The sequence below is a fragment of the Ciconia boyciana genome, chromosome 5 (assembly GCF_034638445.1).
Source record: "Ciconia boyciana chromosome 5, ASM3463844v1, whole genome shotgun sequence".
Taxonomy (NCBI): domain Eukaryota; kingdom Metazoa; phylum Chordata; class Aves; order Ciconiiformes; family Ciconiidae; genus Ciconia; species Ciconia boyciana.
This window is the reverse complement of record NC_132938.1, coordinates 65,538,465-65,558,487: the sequence shown is the minus strand read 5'-3', so window position 1 is coordinate 65,558,487 and position 20,023 is coordinate 65,538,465. Positions and strand designations below refer to the sequence as shown.

The 20,023-nt window shown below is 38.3% G+C and overlaps 1 protein-coding gene and 1 long non-coding RNA gene across 21 annotated transcripts in view; one reads left to right on the top strand and one right to left on the bottom strand.

Annotated features, from left to right (window-relative positions):
* The window catches only part of LOC140652313 (uncharacterized), a 41,430-nt gene extending 40,680 nt beyond the window's left edge, over positions 1-750 (top strand). For 4 of the 7 annotated variants that reach the window (XR_012042728.1, XR_012042727.1, XR_012042726.1 and 1 more), the window contains one exon: positions 180-750. This is a non-coding gene — a long non-coding RNA (uncharacterized lncRNA). The remainder of the gene's footprint in view (positions 1-179) is intronic. The other 3 variants (XR_012042721.1, XR_012042722.1, XR_012042724.1) reach the window with 2 other exon arrangements.
* Positions 1-20,023, bottom strand: part of MAPK10 (mitogen-activated protein kinase 10) — a 183,504-nt gene that overhangs the window by 23,756 nt on the left and 139,725 nt on the right. For 12 of the 14 annotated variants that reach the window (XR_012042717.1, XM_072862916.1, XM_072862918.1 and 9 more), the window contains 2 exons: positions 12,894-13,076; positions 10,589-10,713 (listed from right to left, as the gene is read on the bottom strand). The exons of the other annotated variants lie outside the window; for them this stretch is intronic. Coding sequence is in view for 11 of the 12 variants with exons in the window: in XM_072862916.1 (XP_072719017.1) it covers positions 10,589-10,713; positions 12,894-13,076 (308 nt within the window). In the remaining variant the exon portion in view is untranslated. The remainder of the gene's footprint in view (positions 1-10,588; positions 10,714-12,893; positions 13,077-20,023) is intronic. 14 annotated transcript variants of the gene reach the window in all.

Genomic DNA, 20,023 nt, shown 5'->3' with positions numbered 1-20,023 from the left:
TTAGCAATATACAAATAACATAGGCAATAGAGGCTGTAAAAATTAATGGTGTGAGGTTACAGGTGAATATAAAAATTCACATAACAGGTGAATATAAACAGGTGAATATAAAAATTCCTTTGTGTTTTGCTACAACCTAGATTGTGTTACTGATACCATTTATGTATTTATTTTTGCAGTGCAAGCCCGAGTACACCAGTGTGCTGTCACCAGAGGCCTGAAGTCTCTTTAGCTAGACAAGAAAGTGTCAAAGGCCTTGGATTTCACCCTGTATTGCCCAGGGACTCCACGGTGGGCTGCACATGATCTCAACTATGGATATGGAAGTGTCCTGGTTTTGGCTGGGATAGAGCTAATTTTCTTCCTAGTAGCTGGTATAGTGCTGTGTTTTGGATTTAGGATGAGAATAATGTTGATAACACGCTGATGTTTTAGTTGTTGCTAAGTAATGTCTACACCAGTCAAGGACTTTTCAGCTTCCCCTGCTCTGCCAGGTGCACAAGAAACTGGGAGGAGACACAGCCAGGACAGCTGACCCAAACTGGCCAAAGGGCTATTCCATGCCATATGACGTCATGCTCAGTATATAAACGGGGGAGTTGGCCGGGGGGCAGCGATCGCTGCCTGGGGACTGGCTGGGCATCAGTCAGCAGGTAGTGAGTGGCTGTATCTTTTTTTTTTTTTCCCCTTGGGTTTTGTTCCTCTCTTGCTCTCTTGTTGTTTTCCTTCTCATTACAATTTATTATTATTATTATTTTGTTCCAATTATTAAACTCTTCTTATCTCAACCCAGGAGTTTTCTTACTTTTGCTCTTCCGATTCCCCCATCCCACTGGGGGGGAGAGGGTGAGCAAGCGGCTGTGTGGTGCTTAGTTGCCGACTGGGGCTAAACCACAACAGGAAGAAACTACAACATGGCCTCTGTGCCCATTAGTTTCTCGGACTCTTTGCAGAGTCTTTTGGAAAACTCCACGCAAAGTATGCATCAAAGAAACTGTGGTCTGAGCTGTTTCTGAACAGCTGGACTGTAAGGATACCATGCAGCAGGATTCAAGATTACTTGGCTACACACAGATGACTGAACAGCTTGCAGATACATACAACAGCAAACTGTAAAAAGCTTTAGTTTAGTTTGGAAAAGAAAAAAAAAGAAAATAAATGCCTCTTCGTGCACTAACCACTACTTCTCACTGACATTAACAAAGACTGCTGCAGAAGCTATGTTCAGCTTCCATAATTAATCATCTATAAATGGATAGATGTTGCTGACTACAGGAAATATCCGTGCTTGAGTACAAAGCAGAGCTGCAAACTTCTTTTGTGAGACAACAGATGTGCACCATCGACCTCTAAGCAGAAAACCAAACCCTGTAACTGATTGCTAAAAAAACCCTGTGGCACATCACCAAAGAGTTTAGGTACAACATCTATACACATAGGGCTGAGCAAGAGAAAAGAACACACAACCAGAACACACACCAGAAAAGACACACAACCTGACAGCCTTGATTTTGCAATGAAGTGTCACATGCAGTGAAGGTGACACCTTCTTTGAAGTGTTGTTTGCCAAGGTCACAGAGCTCTCCAGAAGTGCTCCTCCATCATCATGGATGCTCACCACTCACAGGTAAAATAAGACATGGGTGATTTTTTATTTTTTTTTTTTTAATGACAAACTATGAAACTTTAAATTCATTTGAACAGATTGTATTTAACAGTTGATCACAGATAGTTTATATAGGGCTAAGACATTACAGCAACAGTTTCTGTCCTGGACAGGATCCTGGGCTGAGAACCACAAACCAAGCTCGCTTCATAAGCATTGTACGAAACAGCATCACATTACTAAAACGTAACACACAGGTTGGCATGCACAGAAAAATTAATGATAATTCACAATTCAGCCCCTCGCGGGTGGTCCTAGATGCAGAGATACCCCAGTGAAATATAAATCCTATGAAAATAAAACCAATAACGACAGCAGTGTGAGTTACAGTGAACAAAACCCCACAAAATCTATCACTGTTTTAAAATTCTGTCAACATAGAGAAATGCTTAAAAAGAATATTTTTAATATCTGATCTTTCAATTTTCTAAGAAATCTCTCTTCTAATGGATGGCATATGTCAGATAACAAGCAATAACTACAGATACAGTAAAATCTAAGACTAATTTTGAAACCAATTAACAGAAAACATCAGATGATGATCTATAGCAAATTTTGCTACTAGATTTGTTCCCATAGAATGGAACAATAGTGTTCCCAAGTAGGAACCAATATCAGATCACACAGGTATTCAAAAGGTTCCAAAACAAAGTCATTTATAGGTGAAAAAAATGCGCAAGATTAAGTCCTAAACAATTGCCCATAAATAGCAAAAATTCTTCCAAGATAGCATCTTCCAGAAATGTGCAAGCAAATCTTTTTGGCCAAAAAATACTTGGTTAATTTTTTATGAAATAACATAATAATTGAAAAATTAAGAAGAGAAATAGAAAGCAGCCACAGTACTGCGTAAGAATGTGACTTTGATACCAATAAGTAGGTATCTCTCCCATTCAAAATTATTTCTAATGCCAACAATATGGAAGGAATTCGACTGGAGACCAGGCAGCTCAAGCCAACGGAGTCCTAAGAACAATCAGCACAAGTGTTCTGAAATTTTATTTCAGAGCCACCCAGGTGGCAATGCTAAAGCTATTCTAAAGTACGTCTAGGACATTCTGTTCACAAACAATTTAAACATTTTGGGATAAAAACAGTGACATGCACATAGGCAGCATCACAGAAACATTAGGGGAGATATGAAAAATTAAATATCAGATTCGGGATTTATTCACAGATCAACTCAATGAAGGATAAGAATGTATAGCAACTTCAAAAAAGGCAGCTGTGTAAATGAAAATAAAGTCTTAAGCACAGCATTTTCAGACAATAAAACAGAGAAGGTAATATGTCATCAGGGAGATACTGAGATTATCTATAATAAACACGAAAGTCTACATGTAGAGGCAAGAGATGTTGGAAATGTCTTCTTTCCTAAAAATAGAACAAGAACACTTTGAGGGAGAAAAGGTATCGTGTGTCTCATTTATTCATGATAATAGTCCAAATGCTGTTATGTAGGTAACTTAAATATCGTAACATGAGAGTAATAAACATAATGTTTGTTTAAAAGTAGAACCAAGACAGTAAGGTCTACAGGTTCCTATTCTGATTTTACAATAGATTTCCTGTGTAATAATAAATAATACTTTTCCCCTTTGAACTCTGGTTTCCCTACATATATATTAGGTGTGAAGACTGATAACAGATTTCAACAGTTCCCAAAATCTTGGGAATTCCACACAATCATAAACACACATTATCTGTATGTTTTTATATTTTTTAAAAACATGTATTTTAGTTATAATCGATTGAATACAGAAATTATCTTAACTGTGAGTAACACTATTCAAACTGATTTCAGAGCAATGATGTATGCTCTGGAGAATCTAACACTGTGACTTTATTATTAAAGATACTGCAGTAAGCTGAGTGGGCTCAAAAGAAGCTGGCTAACTAGGTTAGTATGCTAGACATAAGAAATTCCTTTAAATCCAAAATCTAACTTACCCACTCACTCCACAGGTAAGCTTAAAAACTGTGCAAGGCCTGTTTCTAAATGTAAATATGATTACTATTTCAGCGCTATTGAGGCCTTTGGATGTGGTTTGGTTTTATGCAGAAGTCTGTGGGAGAGTCACAGCACTATTTGTGTAACCTCCTGCTGTTAGTGAATAGCAAGTACCACATCTAATAACATATCGTCTTCCTCTCTGTATCAGGGAATCACAACATGGCATTTAAGGCCGACCAGAAGAGTTTAATGCTGTTACATATCAGGGGGGAAAGGGTACTGCATTCCTACCACTTCTCATTTGTGTTACAGTCTTTGCCCATTAGAATGAGATATAATAGTTTTATTGCCCCCATACAGCCTGTGAAAGACCATAAACTTTTAATAGATTTATAAAAAGGGACTGTAACTGTCTCACTAGTCTGCTTTTTAACTGGACAGGGCTATTTTATCTGTTCCCCTCACATTCATAATGCTGTAAATCTGGGCAGACATAGAGGGTCGTTATCTCCAGGTTAAACTTTGACACAAAATTCTCTGCTTATTCCCTGAATTGTCTTCAGTGCTCTTCACAGTCTACTCCAGCACACACTGACACTTCATGATATTGCAACAGATCACTTCAAAATTCCTGTCACATTACATGCTTTCAGTTACCTGACCTCCTAGTCCTCTGAACCAAATAAATACTGTACAACAGATGCCTAGCTGCTTTTGATGAAGCCATTTACTGGGGAGAAGAAGTAATCTAACTAGACAGCTACATTAACTAAATCACCCCAAAGCTATACTGGTTGAAAACACCATCTTGTTTAATACCTCTGTATCCTAATTTCTGTGTTATCCCTACTGTACAGGGTTACTGATAGTGGAAGGAATCCTGCCTCATGTTACACACCATGGGATGAGGACTCAAAAAAAAACCAAAGCAAAACCAAACACCCCACTACCTAACCTTTAGTCACATGATGAAAGACCTCACTCTATGGAAAAGTGCTTATCAAGCACTACAAAAGAGAGAGTGCAGCGAATGTGGGCAGATGCAACACAGTGCAGGCTTCTAAGTCCCAGTGGGGCGATCAGGAAAAATAGTGGGAAGTTAAACACAATGCAAGTGACCAAAAGCATGTCCATCACTCATTTTCCTATCACTCTCTTGTCAGGTTCCCTGGCCTGCACATTTGCAGGGCAGTCTGTGAAAAAGCAGGGTTGCTTCATAGCACCTTATCATGCTGCAAGTCCTAAAGGAGAATTCATTAAGGTGCCAGCTGGTCCTCAGCAAACTTTCCCTAAGGAAGCAGCAGAATATTCGTCTTTGCTAGTCCAACCTTTCTCCCACTCCTCCCTCCACTCCATCCTTGCCTGCCCACTTTGCAGTCAATAGCTAAGGCTCCTATTGTACCCTCTGGCCCCTAGCCCATGAAACAGATGCAAATCTCTGAAGCTGTGAGCTAGTGGGGTGAAGTGCTCATCTAGGAAGAGACGAGGCCTGCTTGGGGAAGGCAAAGCAAAAATGGCGGTTAGTACCTGTTGTCTGAGATACAGAAAGACAGAATGTAAAATCTGGCTTATGGCTTTTTTTCTCCTTTCACCAGGAATCAACAGAGCTATTACTTGAAATCTAATAGACAGGTACAACCCCAAATGCAATGTACTTCCTTGTGTAAAAGAAGAGAGGAAAAGATGAAGAACACCGCAGTACCTAGTAAGCTTCTGTAAAGTGCTCCTGAGCCCTCTGCCTGACAGAGGAGTTCTGATCTGCCTGTTCATCACACCCAGAGTGATGTAATTCAGCTTGGGTCAGAACCCAGAAAACAGAGAATTGAAGTGGTGAGCTTTTACTGAGTCAAAGACGACCAGGCTTTTCTTAAATTTCTGTCTCTAAAGCTTTGTCCTCAGACAGGAAAAAGAAATTTATGCACCTTGGATGAGACCAGTTGCAAAAGCCAGATTCTGACACAAGAGAAGACTCACTAAATGCAATTGTAAAAAAAAAAAATAATAATTCATAGGCTCCAAAACAGTATGTTTGTAAAATGCAGGAGCAAGCAATTGCAAACTAGTAAGGCTCATGATTACCTCAAGGAAAACCCACAAAAAGAGGGTGGAAAAAAAAGAACCAAATCTGATGCTGACTAACTGCAGCATTTCTAGTGAAATACAAAACACAAATGCCTACCTAAAACCTGTTTTAACAAAAGATCATCTTGCGGTAAAGATACAAGCAGACAAATGATTCAAAAATGGCCAACACAGTAAAAACAGCACTTCTGAATTTCAACATGAAATAAGCAAAGAGAATAGAAAACGAGTAAAACTGAATACTCAGAGAGCGCAAATGCAAAATCCATTAATTGGTTTGTCAGCTAACTGAAGCAGCAAAGCTTAGAATAGCCCAGTCTCCTGATAATCAAAATATGAGACAATACCTTTAAGAGACAGAGAAGAGTTGAACAAGGAGTTGGAAAGGACATTAGTTTGAATAAGAATGGCTACTGTGCTCCACATCAGCTCAATCTCTTTTCATCACTTTACTATTATGTAAGTTTGCAAGACTGTCATGGAAAGAGAAAGTATCACCACCTCTTCCTTGAGCTGGAAATCTTCCAGACAGGGAACACAAACAATTTCATGCAACTTATTACACACTGAGAACAGAACCTTTATAGTAGCAGACTCGCCTTAGGCTGATACACGTTTGCGTAAATCTTTTGTCAACCTATTCCAATCATGAACACAGATCCTAATTCTGTACATGAATAATCAAAAGGAAAAATGGGGCTAAATGGTTTGAAAAAACTATTTGCTTTTGTCCTTCACTTATAAAAGCTGGTTCCCAAACACAGCTAAGATAGGCGGGCACAAAAAGTTGAGACCACACTGGGACAAACTCTTAACTGCATTCAGTGAAACAGTTAATGATCGGTACACATTTCTCTACCTTTCCCATGAGGCATTTTTATAAGCTTCACAAACTATGGCATAGTTTGTGGACAAAAAGGACCTAGACAAGTAGCGTGAGGATTTCAACACACTTCAACGGTGCTTTGATCTAGAATTGTCTTCTGGTTTACATCTAGAAACAGGTTCAGCTGCAGAACTGAGGTCCAGTGGCAAATGAAAATTCCATTTCCACCATCCAAAATTCAGTGGGCTAGATCCAGAGATCCATTAGAAAAGTCACTGATGAAATGTGCTGGTACAGTTGCTTCATAGCATCCATTAATAAAATAGGTTACCAAGACAGGGAAAAATGGCTTGTTCCATTCAAATTGGAATGGGAAACTTAAGATGTACACAACCCGGAAGAATCAGGCTGCAATCTGTTCTTTGTACCAATGTCCCTAAGGGGTTTTTTTGCAACAACTAACATTAATGAGCCAGAAAACCATTTTTAGGTTTTTACATGTCATTCAAATACTACTTCTCTGTGCAATTGTACCCTATTATAACTTCTACGGCTTAGTTCAGTATAGAAAAATTCACAGTCAGATTATTAAATGAATTGGCAAAAGTACCTACCTCTCAAAGAGCTCATTTATTGGACATTTTTAGATGAGTACCAACTCCCACCCCTGCTACAAAGTTGGCAAGATCTAACAAAAACACATAAGATGACAGTCATTTCCCCATTGCCCATGACATGCTTAATGCATGGCGTTAGGAAATGGTTACTGAATTTGATCCTAACTCTTCTGCAACTGTAACAAGGTGGATATTTCAGTGAAGTATTTATTTGAGAGAGATGCAAAGACTCTTGTGATAGTAATTCAGTTCTTTATCCAATACCCTTAATAATACAAAATTGCAACAACAAGTAACACAGAAGTAGAACAAGGGAATTGGCACAATGCAGAGCCTGGGGTTACAGCATAATATAAACTACTGCACAAAACTATAATCATTTAAGACATTGGATGTCAGTGCAGTGTTATAAGACACTCCAAAAGGTATTCTGGATGTTACATTAGGCTCCCCTGGTCCATGTCTGAGGTCACAGACAGGTGGACACAGCCTGTTGTGCACACCAACACAGCTTCTTCCAAGAGGAAACAAGTTACTTTATGCTTGAAGCACTAAATCACTCATGTTACCAACAAACAAGTTTATCACATACACATACCTCGCTGTCTTGTAAAGAACTAATAGCCGATCAGACATCAAGCGTTCAGCCAGAAGTGGCAAGTTGTAACACGGATGCAGAAGTAAAACTTTCTCTCCAGTGTAGCAACAACTACTCCTTGTAGAGTCACTGCCAGTTAGTAGCAGTCCCAGAACCTCAGGACACTCTTTTGAGAAAGAACAGAAAGCCACCAGCCTCCCATGAATCTGAGAAACTTATTTAATCATCGAGACAATGCCGATGAAAAACATGGACTGACTGCACTTCAACAGCTGAATCAAGAGGCAAAGGAAATACAACTGAGTTTTCCCCAGAAAATAATTAGTAAATGATTCACAGCTAGCCACTGAAGGTGTGTCAGCATGAACAGATGGAAATTTAGAATTTAATAAACTGTCAGTCATGAAAAGAAAGTCCTCCAGTTTAACTTCCCCTCTGAAAATGAGATTGGAAAAATAATGAGTGTTGAGTGAAGCCAGGCTCTTTCTAGAACTCCTAGCACACTGACAAAATACAATGAATATTTATTAATCCCATGTTCTTCTATTTCGGTTACACTGCACACAACCTGAACCTTTCTGGTTTTTAACCTGCTGTCATCCCAAGGGTCTCTGTGTCGTAGAGCGATTTGGTGTCAAAGTAATTCAATAACACTTCACTGTCAAAGTACTCACAACAAAAGTATTAGTATGATTCTACAGTATGTTATTGACAAGATACAGCATGTTTTGGAAGAGAAAACTTTGAAGCTAAGAGAGACATAGAAAGCAGCTGGGGACGCTGATATTCAAGCTCATGTTAACTACACAATAACTGTGCAAAGAACCAGGTGGTTGAACAGAACAGAGGGTTATCTAAAAAGATGCAATTCAAACAAAGATGCAAACTACAAATAACTGTGACAACATTGAGCATTTGAAGTTGAACATTTAAAGGCACTGTTCCTTCCTCACGGGACATCTTCTGTTCTTTGAGGTGCTATGGGAGCAATGACAGTTTGGTTTTCCACTGCTTTACACTCTCTGTAGTCATTTACTGAGCAATGAAATGCAGTCAACAGTGAAAACGCAAGGAATGTGATTTGACAGCATGTGGCACCATGTTTGTAGAGGTATCTATGGTGATAGGAGGTGCATGTGAGAAACTAATGCCTCAATGAACTAGAATGTAATTACTGCAGGCTTTTGAGAGAGAGTGGGCTCACTAGATTCCAGCCAATTCACCTGGCAGGCAAAATGAATAATTCTTATTCCTGTTTTACAGTCATGATCCAGAGAAAGGATCTGGTTTGTTCTAGATCACATGAGGACTCTATGGTACAATCAGAAATTAAGCCATTGTCTCTTCAGCCATAGATCTACCACTGATCTCTGTCCGCGTAAGAGGACAGTAATACGAGGTTCAATATCAGCTGTAATTCTAGGCATATGTGGCAAGTTTTTCCTTCTAAAAGGGCGACCTCATTATGACAAAAACTCAGCTTCCACTTCAATCAGAAATACAACTAAGAGCATACATTTGGAAACTGGTCAAATCATTACATTGAAATATCCACTGTACAAAATTCCCTTCCTGTCTGCATCAGAAGTGGCTCTCCATGGTTAAATTCACAGGCAAAGCACATCTAAAGAGGGACCTAAATCTGAGTTCTGACATTAGAGTAGTTGCATAAAACGGAGTTAAGAAATGCATGGAAATACAACAAAAGTATCTGACAATGGAATGAGATCTTCAAGAGGGTTGTGAAACTAAAATGTACATGCTAGGGGGTAAAATATTGCAGGGTATCAAATGTTTACACTTCAGCCTGATAAACTTTTCTTGAAGAAAAAATAAACAGGACACAAAAACTAAAGGCTCTCTAGATAGCAGAACCATCCCCTATAAAGCCCTCCTAAGTAACATGCTCTGCAAAAATCCTATGCATGTGAAATTTGATGGGGTTTTGTGCATTCCATTTACTTTTGAAGTTTACTGTACTTTCAAGAACACACACTGAATTGGAGCATATCACTAAACAGCAGTGATTTAATTTTAAAAGGTTCAGGGTCTTAGTTTCCTATTGTGGTTAAGTAAGATTTCTAAACCTGTTGAAATACTGAGCTAAATTTTCATACATTTCATACATAGTATTACAGAGAACATCTCTGAATTTATACCTATACCTATTATACCATGTCACTGAAGTGCCTACAGATTGCACTTATTCTTGTTAACACCAGCCTGAACAAGGTGTATGGGGAGGTGTCTAGAGCATGACAGGATTATAAGAAAAATTCCATTTCTGTTTGCACACAGTGTACATGATACCGAACGTTGAACCGTGGCCCAGGAAAACATATGAGCCCCTGCTTCATTTTAAGGACTAATTTATGTCCTGCTAAGATTTTTCTGAATTCCAACTTTAGGATTTTGTATTGTTCTGTTTAATTCTCCTCCTCTCCACATATATCCCTGAACACAAACATAGGAATTGATGTTTGCTGTTTTCTACAAGGAAAGGTTTAGAGAGAAAGAAAGAATCTTTTGCCAGACTGACTTATATAGCTAGAAAAAACAGGTGAGCTACTGGGTTCAAAATCCTTTCTTCATGTTGTCTAGAAGAAAGCAGAAAATGGCTTCATATGCTTGAAGTGGTTTTGCCTCTCCCATCTACGGTCAGTTAATCTAACAAAGAGATATATCCTGTCCCTACAGATCTCATTTCACATAAATCCAAAGACCACCACAGTCACAACACTGTTTCTTTATAGTGTGCTCATTATCAGGCTGCTCTAAAGCAGCAGGAATCTATGAATCATATCTGTGTTTAGCAGTCTGAAGTAAGGAGTCATGCCTCACTTACCGCCTCCACTTCTGCTGGGTCATACCAGACATTAATGTATGGATGCTGTAAGGCTTCATCTACTGATATTCGCTTGGCCGGATCAATGACTAGCATCTTTGATAAGAGGTCCCTGGCTTGGCTGGCTAGAACAATGAAATCAGATAAACATAGCATTAGTACAAAACAATCACTGCCTCCACAGGAGGGTTAATTGGGTTAGGAAAGTAACAATGACACGACCCTTTTAGAGATTGTTTGCATGTACTTCTGCCCCTTGACTTGTTATAGCAAGAGTTCTTCAGTAATCATTTTAGGTCAGATTTATTAGGAAGGTGCCAACATCAGGGCTGCATACCGTAAGTCCCCTAACAAGCTTCAATGAGATTTTACATGTTGTATGCAGATTCCATGTAGAGGGCTGAATAATATACCCAAGAAAAATGTGCTTGAGGTATCTGTATTATTGCCAGGATCAGAAAACAAAAGCTGGCATAATGAAGTGCCATGGCACTCTTACGGTGGAGCTCAGAAAAACACCCAAACTTTTCTGTATGCTTTAAAGTTTTTCACCTAGCCTGCTGGGAGGCACTAAATATTTTAGTGAGGCATTGGTACCAGGCTTATCTTAGAGCATCCCATTAGCAGCAATAATGTCAAATCTGTAGCCTGGGATCAACATATAATGGTATGGAAGTGCCTTGGAACTGCTTAAGTCTTGTTTGTCCCACATAACAAAGTTTGAATCAATGGGACACATCATCCTCCACTACAAAAATGCACAGCCTTATTGAGTTTTATGTTGCAACATTGATTTATTTTGCCTGATAATATAGCCCATTATGCCTATCAGGCCACAAACTCATCCTTCTGTTACCCAAATTATTTTTACTGTTTAGAGTTTGTAACAAATATAACACCATCTAAACCCATGTAAAAAAATTATAACAACATATATTTCTAGTATTACTATCAATGTAGTGTTCTAAGCTCTTCCATGCTAAAAATTATTGCCTGTGTAAATGAAAAAGAAAATGAAAGGAGAAAGAATGTAAAGAGATGTAAGTGCACAAATATTCTTGGCTATCTCATCAGACATGGGTGAGTAAAAGTAATATCTAATTAAATTATTAACATTCATTATGGTGAAATGTTTAGTCAGGGCATGGGATGATACAATGATACACAAGCAGAATTTTTTTAATGCACTGTTTTTTGTTCTGTGATTATATCTTAAAAACTGGCACTCAGTATATTCAAATGCATGTGCTTCCTGTATCCAAAAGGTAACAGCACTGTTTGACAGTCATTTCTATTCATTAGCTCCAAATCCAAGAAAATTCCATTATTCAATTTTATCGTAGTAGGAGTATAAAATTCTGTGTATCCAAAAGCATCTGCTCAGACCTTTCACTTTGCTCCCAGAGCCAAGACAGCAGCCTTACTATGAAACAGTTGTTAATTGGAGGAGTATTCTGGGTAATGTAATGACATGCAAATTGCAAGCAATTGAAAACCATTACATGCCACTGTAGTAAGCAGCCCCAAGTACTCAAGTGGTGCAGAACTGATACACAGTACAACTTTGCAGGGGTTCCAGAGCTGTGAAGAGAAATCCAGCTCTGGAACCCCTGCAAAGTTGTACTAAACACACATTAATCACTCTTTCCAATGGCAGGTCAATGCCCTGTTCAAGTAAAACAAGACTTCAATATATGATTAAAATCATTGCAACTTATATTTTACAGCAGTATATCTAGTCATACTGTAATTAAGTTAGTGCTCTACTTCACATATCCAAACCAACCCACAGCATTTTTCAAAAGAAGAAATCCACCCATAGCAGACATTAAACCTCAGCTACATCAAGACCATTTTGGCTGACATTGCTAATATCTTTCTATTTTCTAGTAAAGGTAGAGCTATGAGGCAGGCATCTGGCTGAACTGAAATTTTTCACCTAAAACAAAACAGCACAAGCGCTGAGATCTTCCAATGGAAGTTCTACTGTACCTTTGTGTTACAAGTTTAAGAATGAGAGTAAAGGAACCTCAGTTCCTTGTGGTACAGAAACATCACACAGAACACTATGGGGATATACTCAACATGACAGTGATAACGTATGTTCCCTTGGCTGCCCAAGCACCAGGGTCTCCAAAAATCATCTCCAAAAGCTGCCTCTCAGCTGAACAAAACCCATGCAGTCATTCGTCTCTGCAACTAACTGCATTAAAAGGGAGTGCAACTCGAGAGAAGAAAAATTGAAAAAAAACTTCATTGCATTGTAGCTGTTGACATGTGAACCATGTCCCCTTGTCAGACATACCTTTGAGTTTGTTGTGTTCCGAGTCAGCTGGGAAGAGAGAGTCTGGAAAAAGTTTGGGGAAAGTGAGTCCAGCGTACTTGGGTCTGTTCTCAACATAGTTCCGTACTGTCGGCTGCAGCTTCTTCATGAATTCTGGACAGGGTGTTCCCAGCTGCTCGATAACTTTATTCCACTGATCAATATCTGAACATCAGTAGTTAAGGAAAACAAAACGCAAACCCCAGTGTAGTCTCCTGACATTTCTGGTTTGAGTGTTCTCTAGGAATCCTCAGAGGTTTTTAACTCCCTTCATAACATCTTTACAGTCGCTATCTTTTTGCATCATTATGCCTCCAAGTCCTACAGCCTATAAAGGACAAGACTCTCTCACACAACTATACTTACTTATACTTGCAACTTAGGATTGCATTGCGCAATCCTAAAACCACCACTCCACCATGGGAAAATACACAGCTTCCTCTCTTTGGGTCAACACTTGTTATCATTTTTATTTTTAACTTGCAATCCAATGACTTGCATTCCCTTTTTTTACATGCAGGTAATTGCCTCTGTGTCACCTTGGCTACACAGGCGCAGCAGGGAAGAACAACATGTTCACCTACCCTCTCTATTCAGTCTGTGGAGAGTGAAACCCAGTTGGCTCCAAGGAGTTCTGCACAGGACAGAAGTCACCTTCAACTCATCTGCTTCGTGCTGGTATGTTTGCTCTCTCCAATAACTTTATTGGTGCTAATTTTGCTAAAATCACCCAACCAGCAACCCCTCAAAAGCAAATTGCTTGATTTTATAAGAATGCACTAGGACTCATTTTCTATAAACAAATGATGCCTCAGGTACAGACAGATGTTTCTCTTTAACTGCAAATGTGGCAGCTACATTGCTAAACTATTATTGACTAATAAGAAACAGGCTCTCATGCTTAAAAAGAAATTGTATTATAGGTAATTTGTACTGAGCTTTTTTTTGTTTTGGTGTTGATTTTTTTTAGTTTTCTTAAGATAACAATTAGGCATCTGATAGGCGTTATGTAGCTCTTCCAGCCATGTTCAGAACAAGCCTTACTGTGCCAAAAAAAAAAAAAAAATTAATAGGCAAATGTCTATAAAATCAGTACCATCTCTACATCACACTGTCTAATTCACAGTGCTAAGAATCTGATGACAACATTAAAAAAAAAAAAAAGGAAGAGTACATGCAGCCATGGGTACATTGATGCTAAGAAATGTGATGGAGTTTCATTAAGAACATACTGGAAACAAAAAGCTTTTAAAAGACAAACATTCAAAGCATTTCAGCACAGAGATTCTTTTTTTTTTTTAATTATTCTTCTAAGTTATTATTGTCATGAGCGTCGTAAGTGTGGAGGGGTTTCCCAAATACTAAAGACAGATCCTCACAATCTAGGAGATAAATCAGGTCAACAGAATGAAGATAACAAGAAAAAAAAATAGGCAAAAAACCAGCGCTTTGGTGCTGTAGCAATTTCAGATTTTCAAAAAACTGTTTTAGTTTAGGGAAATGGAAACTTAGAATTTTCACATACCTTGAAAATTCAAGACAGACTTAATTTGGATTCACCTGAACTGTCTTATTTGAACAAAAATGAATAATTCATTTAAGAATTGCAGCTTTACTAATCAGAAGTGTTTAAAGGAATGAAAACAATTTAAACTTATACTTTAAGAATGCTGAAACAGTGTTTTGAATGGTTTTAATTGCAACTGAAAAAGGTTGCTAGAAATAGCAGTGGTCTGTAAAGATTTTTCTGAATAACTTTCATTTTTTAAACTAAATCAAAGATTTATGTAGAACAACCCCTCCCACACACACACACTCCATAGGTAGTATGTATCTTGTGTTGTCCATGAAAAATATCTTTTTCTCAACAGAAAACTAAAGAATTGCAACAACAACAGTTATCCAAGACTATAGCTGCTCAGAGAGTAGCCTGAATATTTCATTAAACATTTTATTAGAAAATAAAGTGTTTTGACATTTTAAACTCGTATTCAAGTTAACACAGCTCATTGTTTGCTGGCTGGACTATTTCAGAAGCAGGTCTTTCTGAGGAACTTGAAAATATAGAGTAAATGCTTTGCAGAGAATAACAGAGAATAGAGAATGAAGGTGCTGTTAGTTGTGCCAAGAGAAGCTAAATGGGTGAGAAAGCCAAGCTATCAAAGCATCACTGGAAGCATTACCTGTGCAGATTGAGTGAAGGCCATTTGATAAACAGGGAGGGCCAAATACAGGTCTTGCTTCAAAGCAGATGTCAGAAGCTTACGCTTGTACAGAGCAGGTTAACCATCTCTCAGGCCAAAAAGAGGGAGAGATCTTTGGGATTACAGAATGTTGTGGGACTTCAACATGTTGAGAGGGAAGATGTAGTAAGATGCTCTGGATGTGTGTGATAACGGAAAAAGAGTAAAAAAAGATCCCAGAATAGGGCCTCCATGGTGGGAACCAGTGTCAACAGTGATGGAGAGGGGCGAATGAGAATCCTCAGACAACGGGCCAGTGCCCGCTGCACACATTTCTTCTAAGCTGACAGAAAGGCAGCAGAGACAACAGAGAAGCAGGCTACTACCCATGACTGGAAGATTTTAAGAGATGGAAGAAGCTTCATGAGTCATCAGTGCAAAGACAACAGCCAAAGCCAAGGGAGCTGACAGAGTCACCATGTTCCACTCCTTGACTAGCCTTGATTTGCAGGAGGACAGCACTGGAGCTTTTGCAGCCCTGGCTTGCACCAAGGGCCAAAAATGTCAGGCAGAAACTTCAGGGACTGGTTTTGAGTAACTGAATTATCTGAATGGATAATCGTGCTTCTTTACTGTATTATTTCTGACTTATGTTGCTCAAATCTGCCAAAACCCTTAAATAAAATATATTCATTTGCTCTTTATATATACCTCTACACACACAGATACACAAAACGATATGATGGAGCACTCAGGACCTGTTTTTGTCCTAATAATAGCAAAAACAAACCCATGCCGAGCGAGACCATTTTTCAGTCAGATGGACACACACATTTTCTCTCTAGTATTGTTTCTCCACTTACCTAGGCCTTACTAGCACTGGATTATATTCTGAGGTCCCATACATGAAAACATGCAAGAATGTAGTAATGTTCTTGCTGAATACTGGTCTGGCTCCATTTCGTTGTTATGTTTTATACAGTCACCGGCTGTAATGCATCTGTGGTGCACCTGATGATGAGAGGTTGTACCCATCATGGTACAAGATTAAAAAAAAGAAGTTTTGAAAAAAATCTGAGGTATACTTATTTAAGCAAAGAGAAGAAGCTTTCTCTAGCTGGCAGTCAGAATTAACTTCAGCAATTCTGCAGAAAACAAATGTAACTACAGAACAGTCCTAATACGAATCAAAACCTACTGTAGGTTGCATTAACTAATGAGTGATTGTGACTATAGATGTTATTTGCACACCAACTGAAAAAAATGGTACCATGAGTTAATGATCACGTAACTCTGATAGAAATTTCCCTGGCCAGAAGAGATAGTATTTGAGTGAAAAAAACTTAAAGAAGAAAAGCTTCTGCTAACAGAAGACCCTGGTTTTTCCCTTGCAATTAAGCAAATGTTGGACAGATGGAAAGATGGAAAGAATTACAACCCAAAACTCTGGAAGATGATGAAATGTCTGCTTTAAAGCTATTTGAATCACCTCAGATGTCCCTTGCCCCAAACAGGATCAAGGAAAATGTGTCAACTATACACAACAGCATCTGTATGACTTAAGACAGAAGAAGAGATCTAACCTGGATTTGTTAGTTTGTCCCTAGCACTAACTCTGCAGCACTTTTTACTACCATTAAGATAGCCATACAAAGTTACAGCAAAGAAACTTATTTAAGAAAATAGTTCTAAAAAGTGTATCTTTTGAATGAAGATTTATCATCGAGTGAGGCCTCAAGTTGCCTCAAGTTTCCCAACCACCTTCTCTCTTTGCACTCTAACACTGTCTTAAAGATTGTTCTCCTTTGCTTTCTAAATACTTGGTTATTTACTTGGAAAATAACCAGAATCTGAGCTGCAGATTAAGAAACGTAGTTTTCTAAAGCAAATGCACAAAATTTCTAATGGGAAAGTAATATTTTGAATGCAGAAGAAGTATTTCTATACTTTGAAAGTATACTTTGAAGAAATACTTTGAAATAAATACTTTGAAGAAGTATTTCTATTGGAAAAATCAGATTTCACTGTGAAGTCATCTAATTAGAGGTATAGCCTGAAAGTTTACCATTAGTTTTGTTTCTGTTCCCATTGATGCAATGTGTGCATTGATGCAATGTATTTCAGAAGTGTGAATTAAGGACCACCGTTTTGCTCCTTCAGTTGGCCTTCAGACTTCAGTTAAATTACAGTACTGCAAATATTCAAACAACTAAGGAAATGGAGCTTGGCTATAAGGGAAAACTTACAATACTTCTCTGTCTCAATCAGAAAATATTACAAGCATTTCTACAGTTGCACAAATTAATAGTTTGTGATTAAAAAATGAAATTTAGACAACAAATTATTGTCTTTGTACTTAAGCTAGCTAGCCTCAAAATGGCAATAATTTTTCTTTTTCCTTCTTGTGTTATGTCTGTGTAAATCATACTTGGGTTTGTTTTGGGTTTTTTTTTGAGTGAAGGATTGTATTTTCTTACGTTCAACAGCAAGGTTTTGCAGGAGGAGATACTATTTGCAGTAGAATGTTTTAGTTCTACTGCAATACAAATAACAACATACTATGATGCATGTATAGTTAAGCCCGTTCATTCTTCCCTGGTAGTCAGACACTTGTCAGTGCTCAGCCATTTAACCTTTATCCTTTTCCATGCTACTCTGAAGTGTGGCTGTGCTAGAAAAGCCTCTTCCTAAAATCTTCCTCAAGCAGTATCTGTGGACTGTAATGTGCAAAACACAAGTAATTCTGCCAAAATGCATTTATAACAGAGCTTTTGGAATTGTGCCGGACAGCAGTGGTGATGTTGGGGAATCATGCTTCCCTGCCCAGCATACTGGACTCCACTTCCTTCACCTATTAAGCAGCACATCTACCCTAGCTTTACTGCACTGGAGCAGGATTTGCTCTTTCTGGCTAAACATGCTTCTTCTGGAGTTGGTTAGAACTAGGGCATGTCAAATCTTGCTTTTGTTTAGGTAGGCACAACAAAAACAAAATGGAAACGGAGCTCTTCCTTCATAACTGACAGACAGGGTAAGTCCATCTCTCTTCAATCTCAAAATCTTAAGGGAACCACCTTTTTGATAGTTTTCCCCTTAAATGTGCATGTTCCACCAATGAAAACTAACTGCATTGCTTCAGGTACAAATTTTTGATGCTCCTAACTTGTCAAAATTAGAATAATTACTATGAGCAGCTCTGTATTGCCTTCCCTAACACCAATTGTCACACCAACTGTAAAGTTGATAGCTCAATTAATTTTCTTTTTTTTTTAAATTGGACCTTTTTTTGTAAATAAATCTGTTAAAAACCAAACTAACCAACTCCACTGTGGGACACATCAGAGTCAAATCCATATTTCTTCCACAGTCCCATAATTTACATACTGATGTCAACACAGTTTACAAAAAACACACAAAAAATTGACAACGCTAGCATTTGACAAGACAGCAAGTGTAGAGAATTTTCTGTGCCAAGGTGAATGCTTTGAGAAGAATATGTTATTTGTAAAAATTAGACTGTAACAGAAAATATTTTGCAACTTTAAGAATAGCAGTTGCTATTTATATGCTATAATAAAACATGTGGTGATGATAAAAATAACATGTAGCACATAAATAAAATGACTTCAAAAGATTACCATTCATAATTCGGAAGTTAGGAGATAGCAGTGTTGGTCATGTAGCTGTCATTAACCCTTTGGATGCATATCTATGACGACACCTTCACTAAAATTTTCAACTGCTATTTTTTTTTAGCTGGCACTTCATTCAGTTGCTGAGCATCTTTGCTTGCACAGCAGCAAGCAAATCAGTGCTTAGTGGATAGTCCAGTTATTGCAGCACAGGACTGCAATCTTGCCCTTGGATAAGTATTACCATTTCCCTCGTGGATGTCTCCTCACCATTGCAGTATCTACTTGTAGTACCCCAGGCTGTTTCTAGGATTCTAGAACCTTCTGTTGTGGTACACTTCTGTCTTTGTAACGTGTACAGCCAGATGCATGATGATCATGTACCTAGCCTAGGAGGTGGCCTATGAATATTAGCATTAAATACCTCCTAAATGAACTGTAAAACTGTGTGTAAAAACCCTATACCCCAATCTCTGTGACATGCATAACATGACTGCAGTTGCAGAATAAGGCTCTGTAAATGATAGCGTATATGGCCATCTGTGATTTATATTAAGAGAAGCTGACATCATGCTAACCTTACATTTCTCTACTGAATATATACTTGTCTCCCTAAGCATTCCCAACTACAGAATTTAAAGGCATGTTCTTCCTTGTCTGCCCAAAATGCATTCAGCAGTTTAAAAAAAAAAATTAAAAAAAATCCATGTATAACTACCACTTCCACAGCTCACCAGAGGACTAAGGCACCTTCTTAACTCCTTCAGACCATTTATGCAGTGGTGAGGAAAGAGCAACAGTCTCCCTCATAAAATTTTGAGAAGAACACATGAACAAGAGTCAACTCACAGGTACAGTCAGCTTTCCAAATTGCTCCTGAGGCAACACAACAAACCATGTTGCCATTTTCTCCTTGCTCAAGGCAGAAGTATATCCAAGCTCCATGATAATATTTTCTCTGTAAGCAGAACTACTGCTGTCAACCTTAAAAAGAAGTTTCATATAACATTAAAAAAAAAAAAGCGCTTTAACTCACAATTAACTGCATCACATGCATACATCAAAAATGGTAGATAAAGAGTAAAATTTCAAGGATCAGTAAAGACCATGGGGATTTTGGACACTGCAAAGCATTCACTCACAACTGGAGTTTAAAAAAGAATAGAGGTGGATTCTGTTCTCAGCTCCACCCAAGCGATTTCAGTGAATTCAAATGGCTTACAGGAGTGGAACAGAGCTGCAGCCTAGCTAAGTACTCCACTCCGCACTTACTCAAAGGTATTTCCTATTTTTCTGC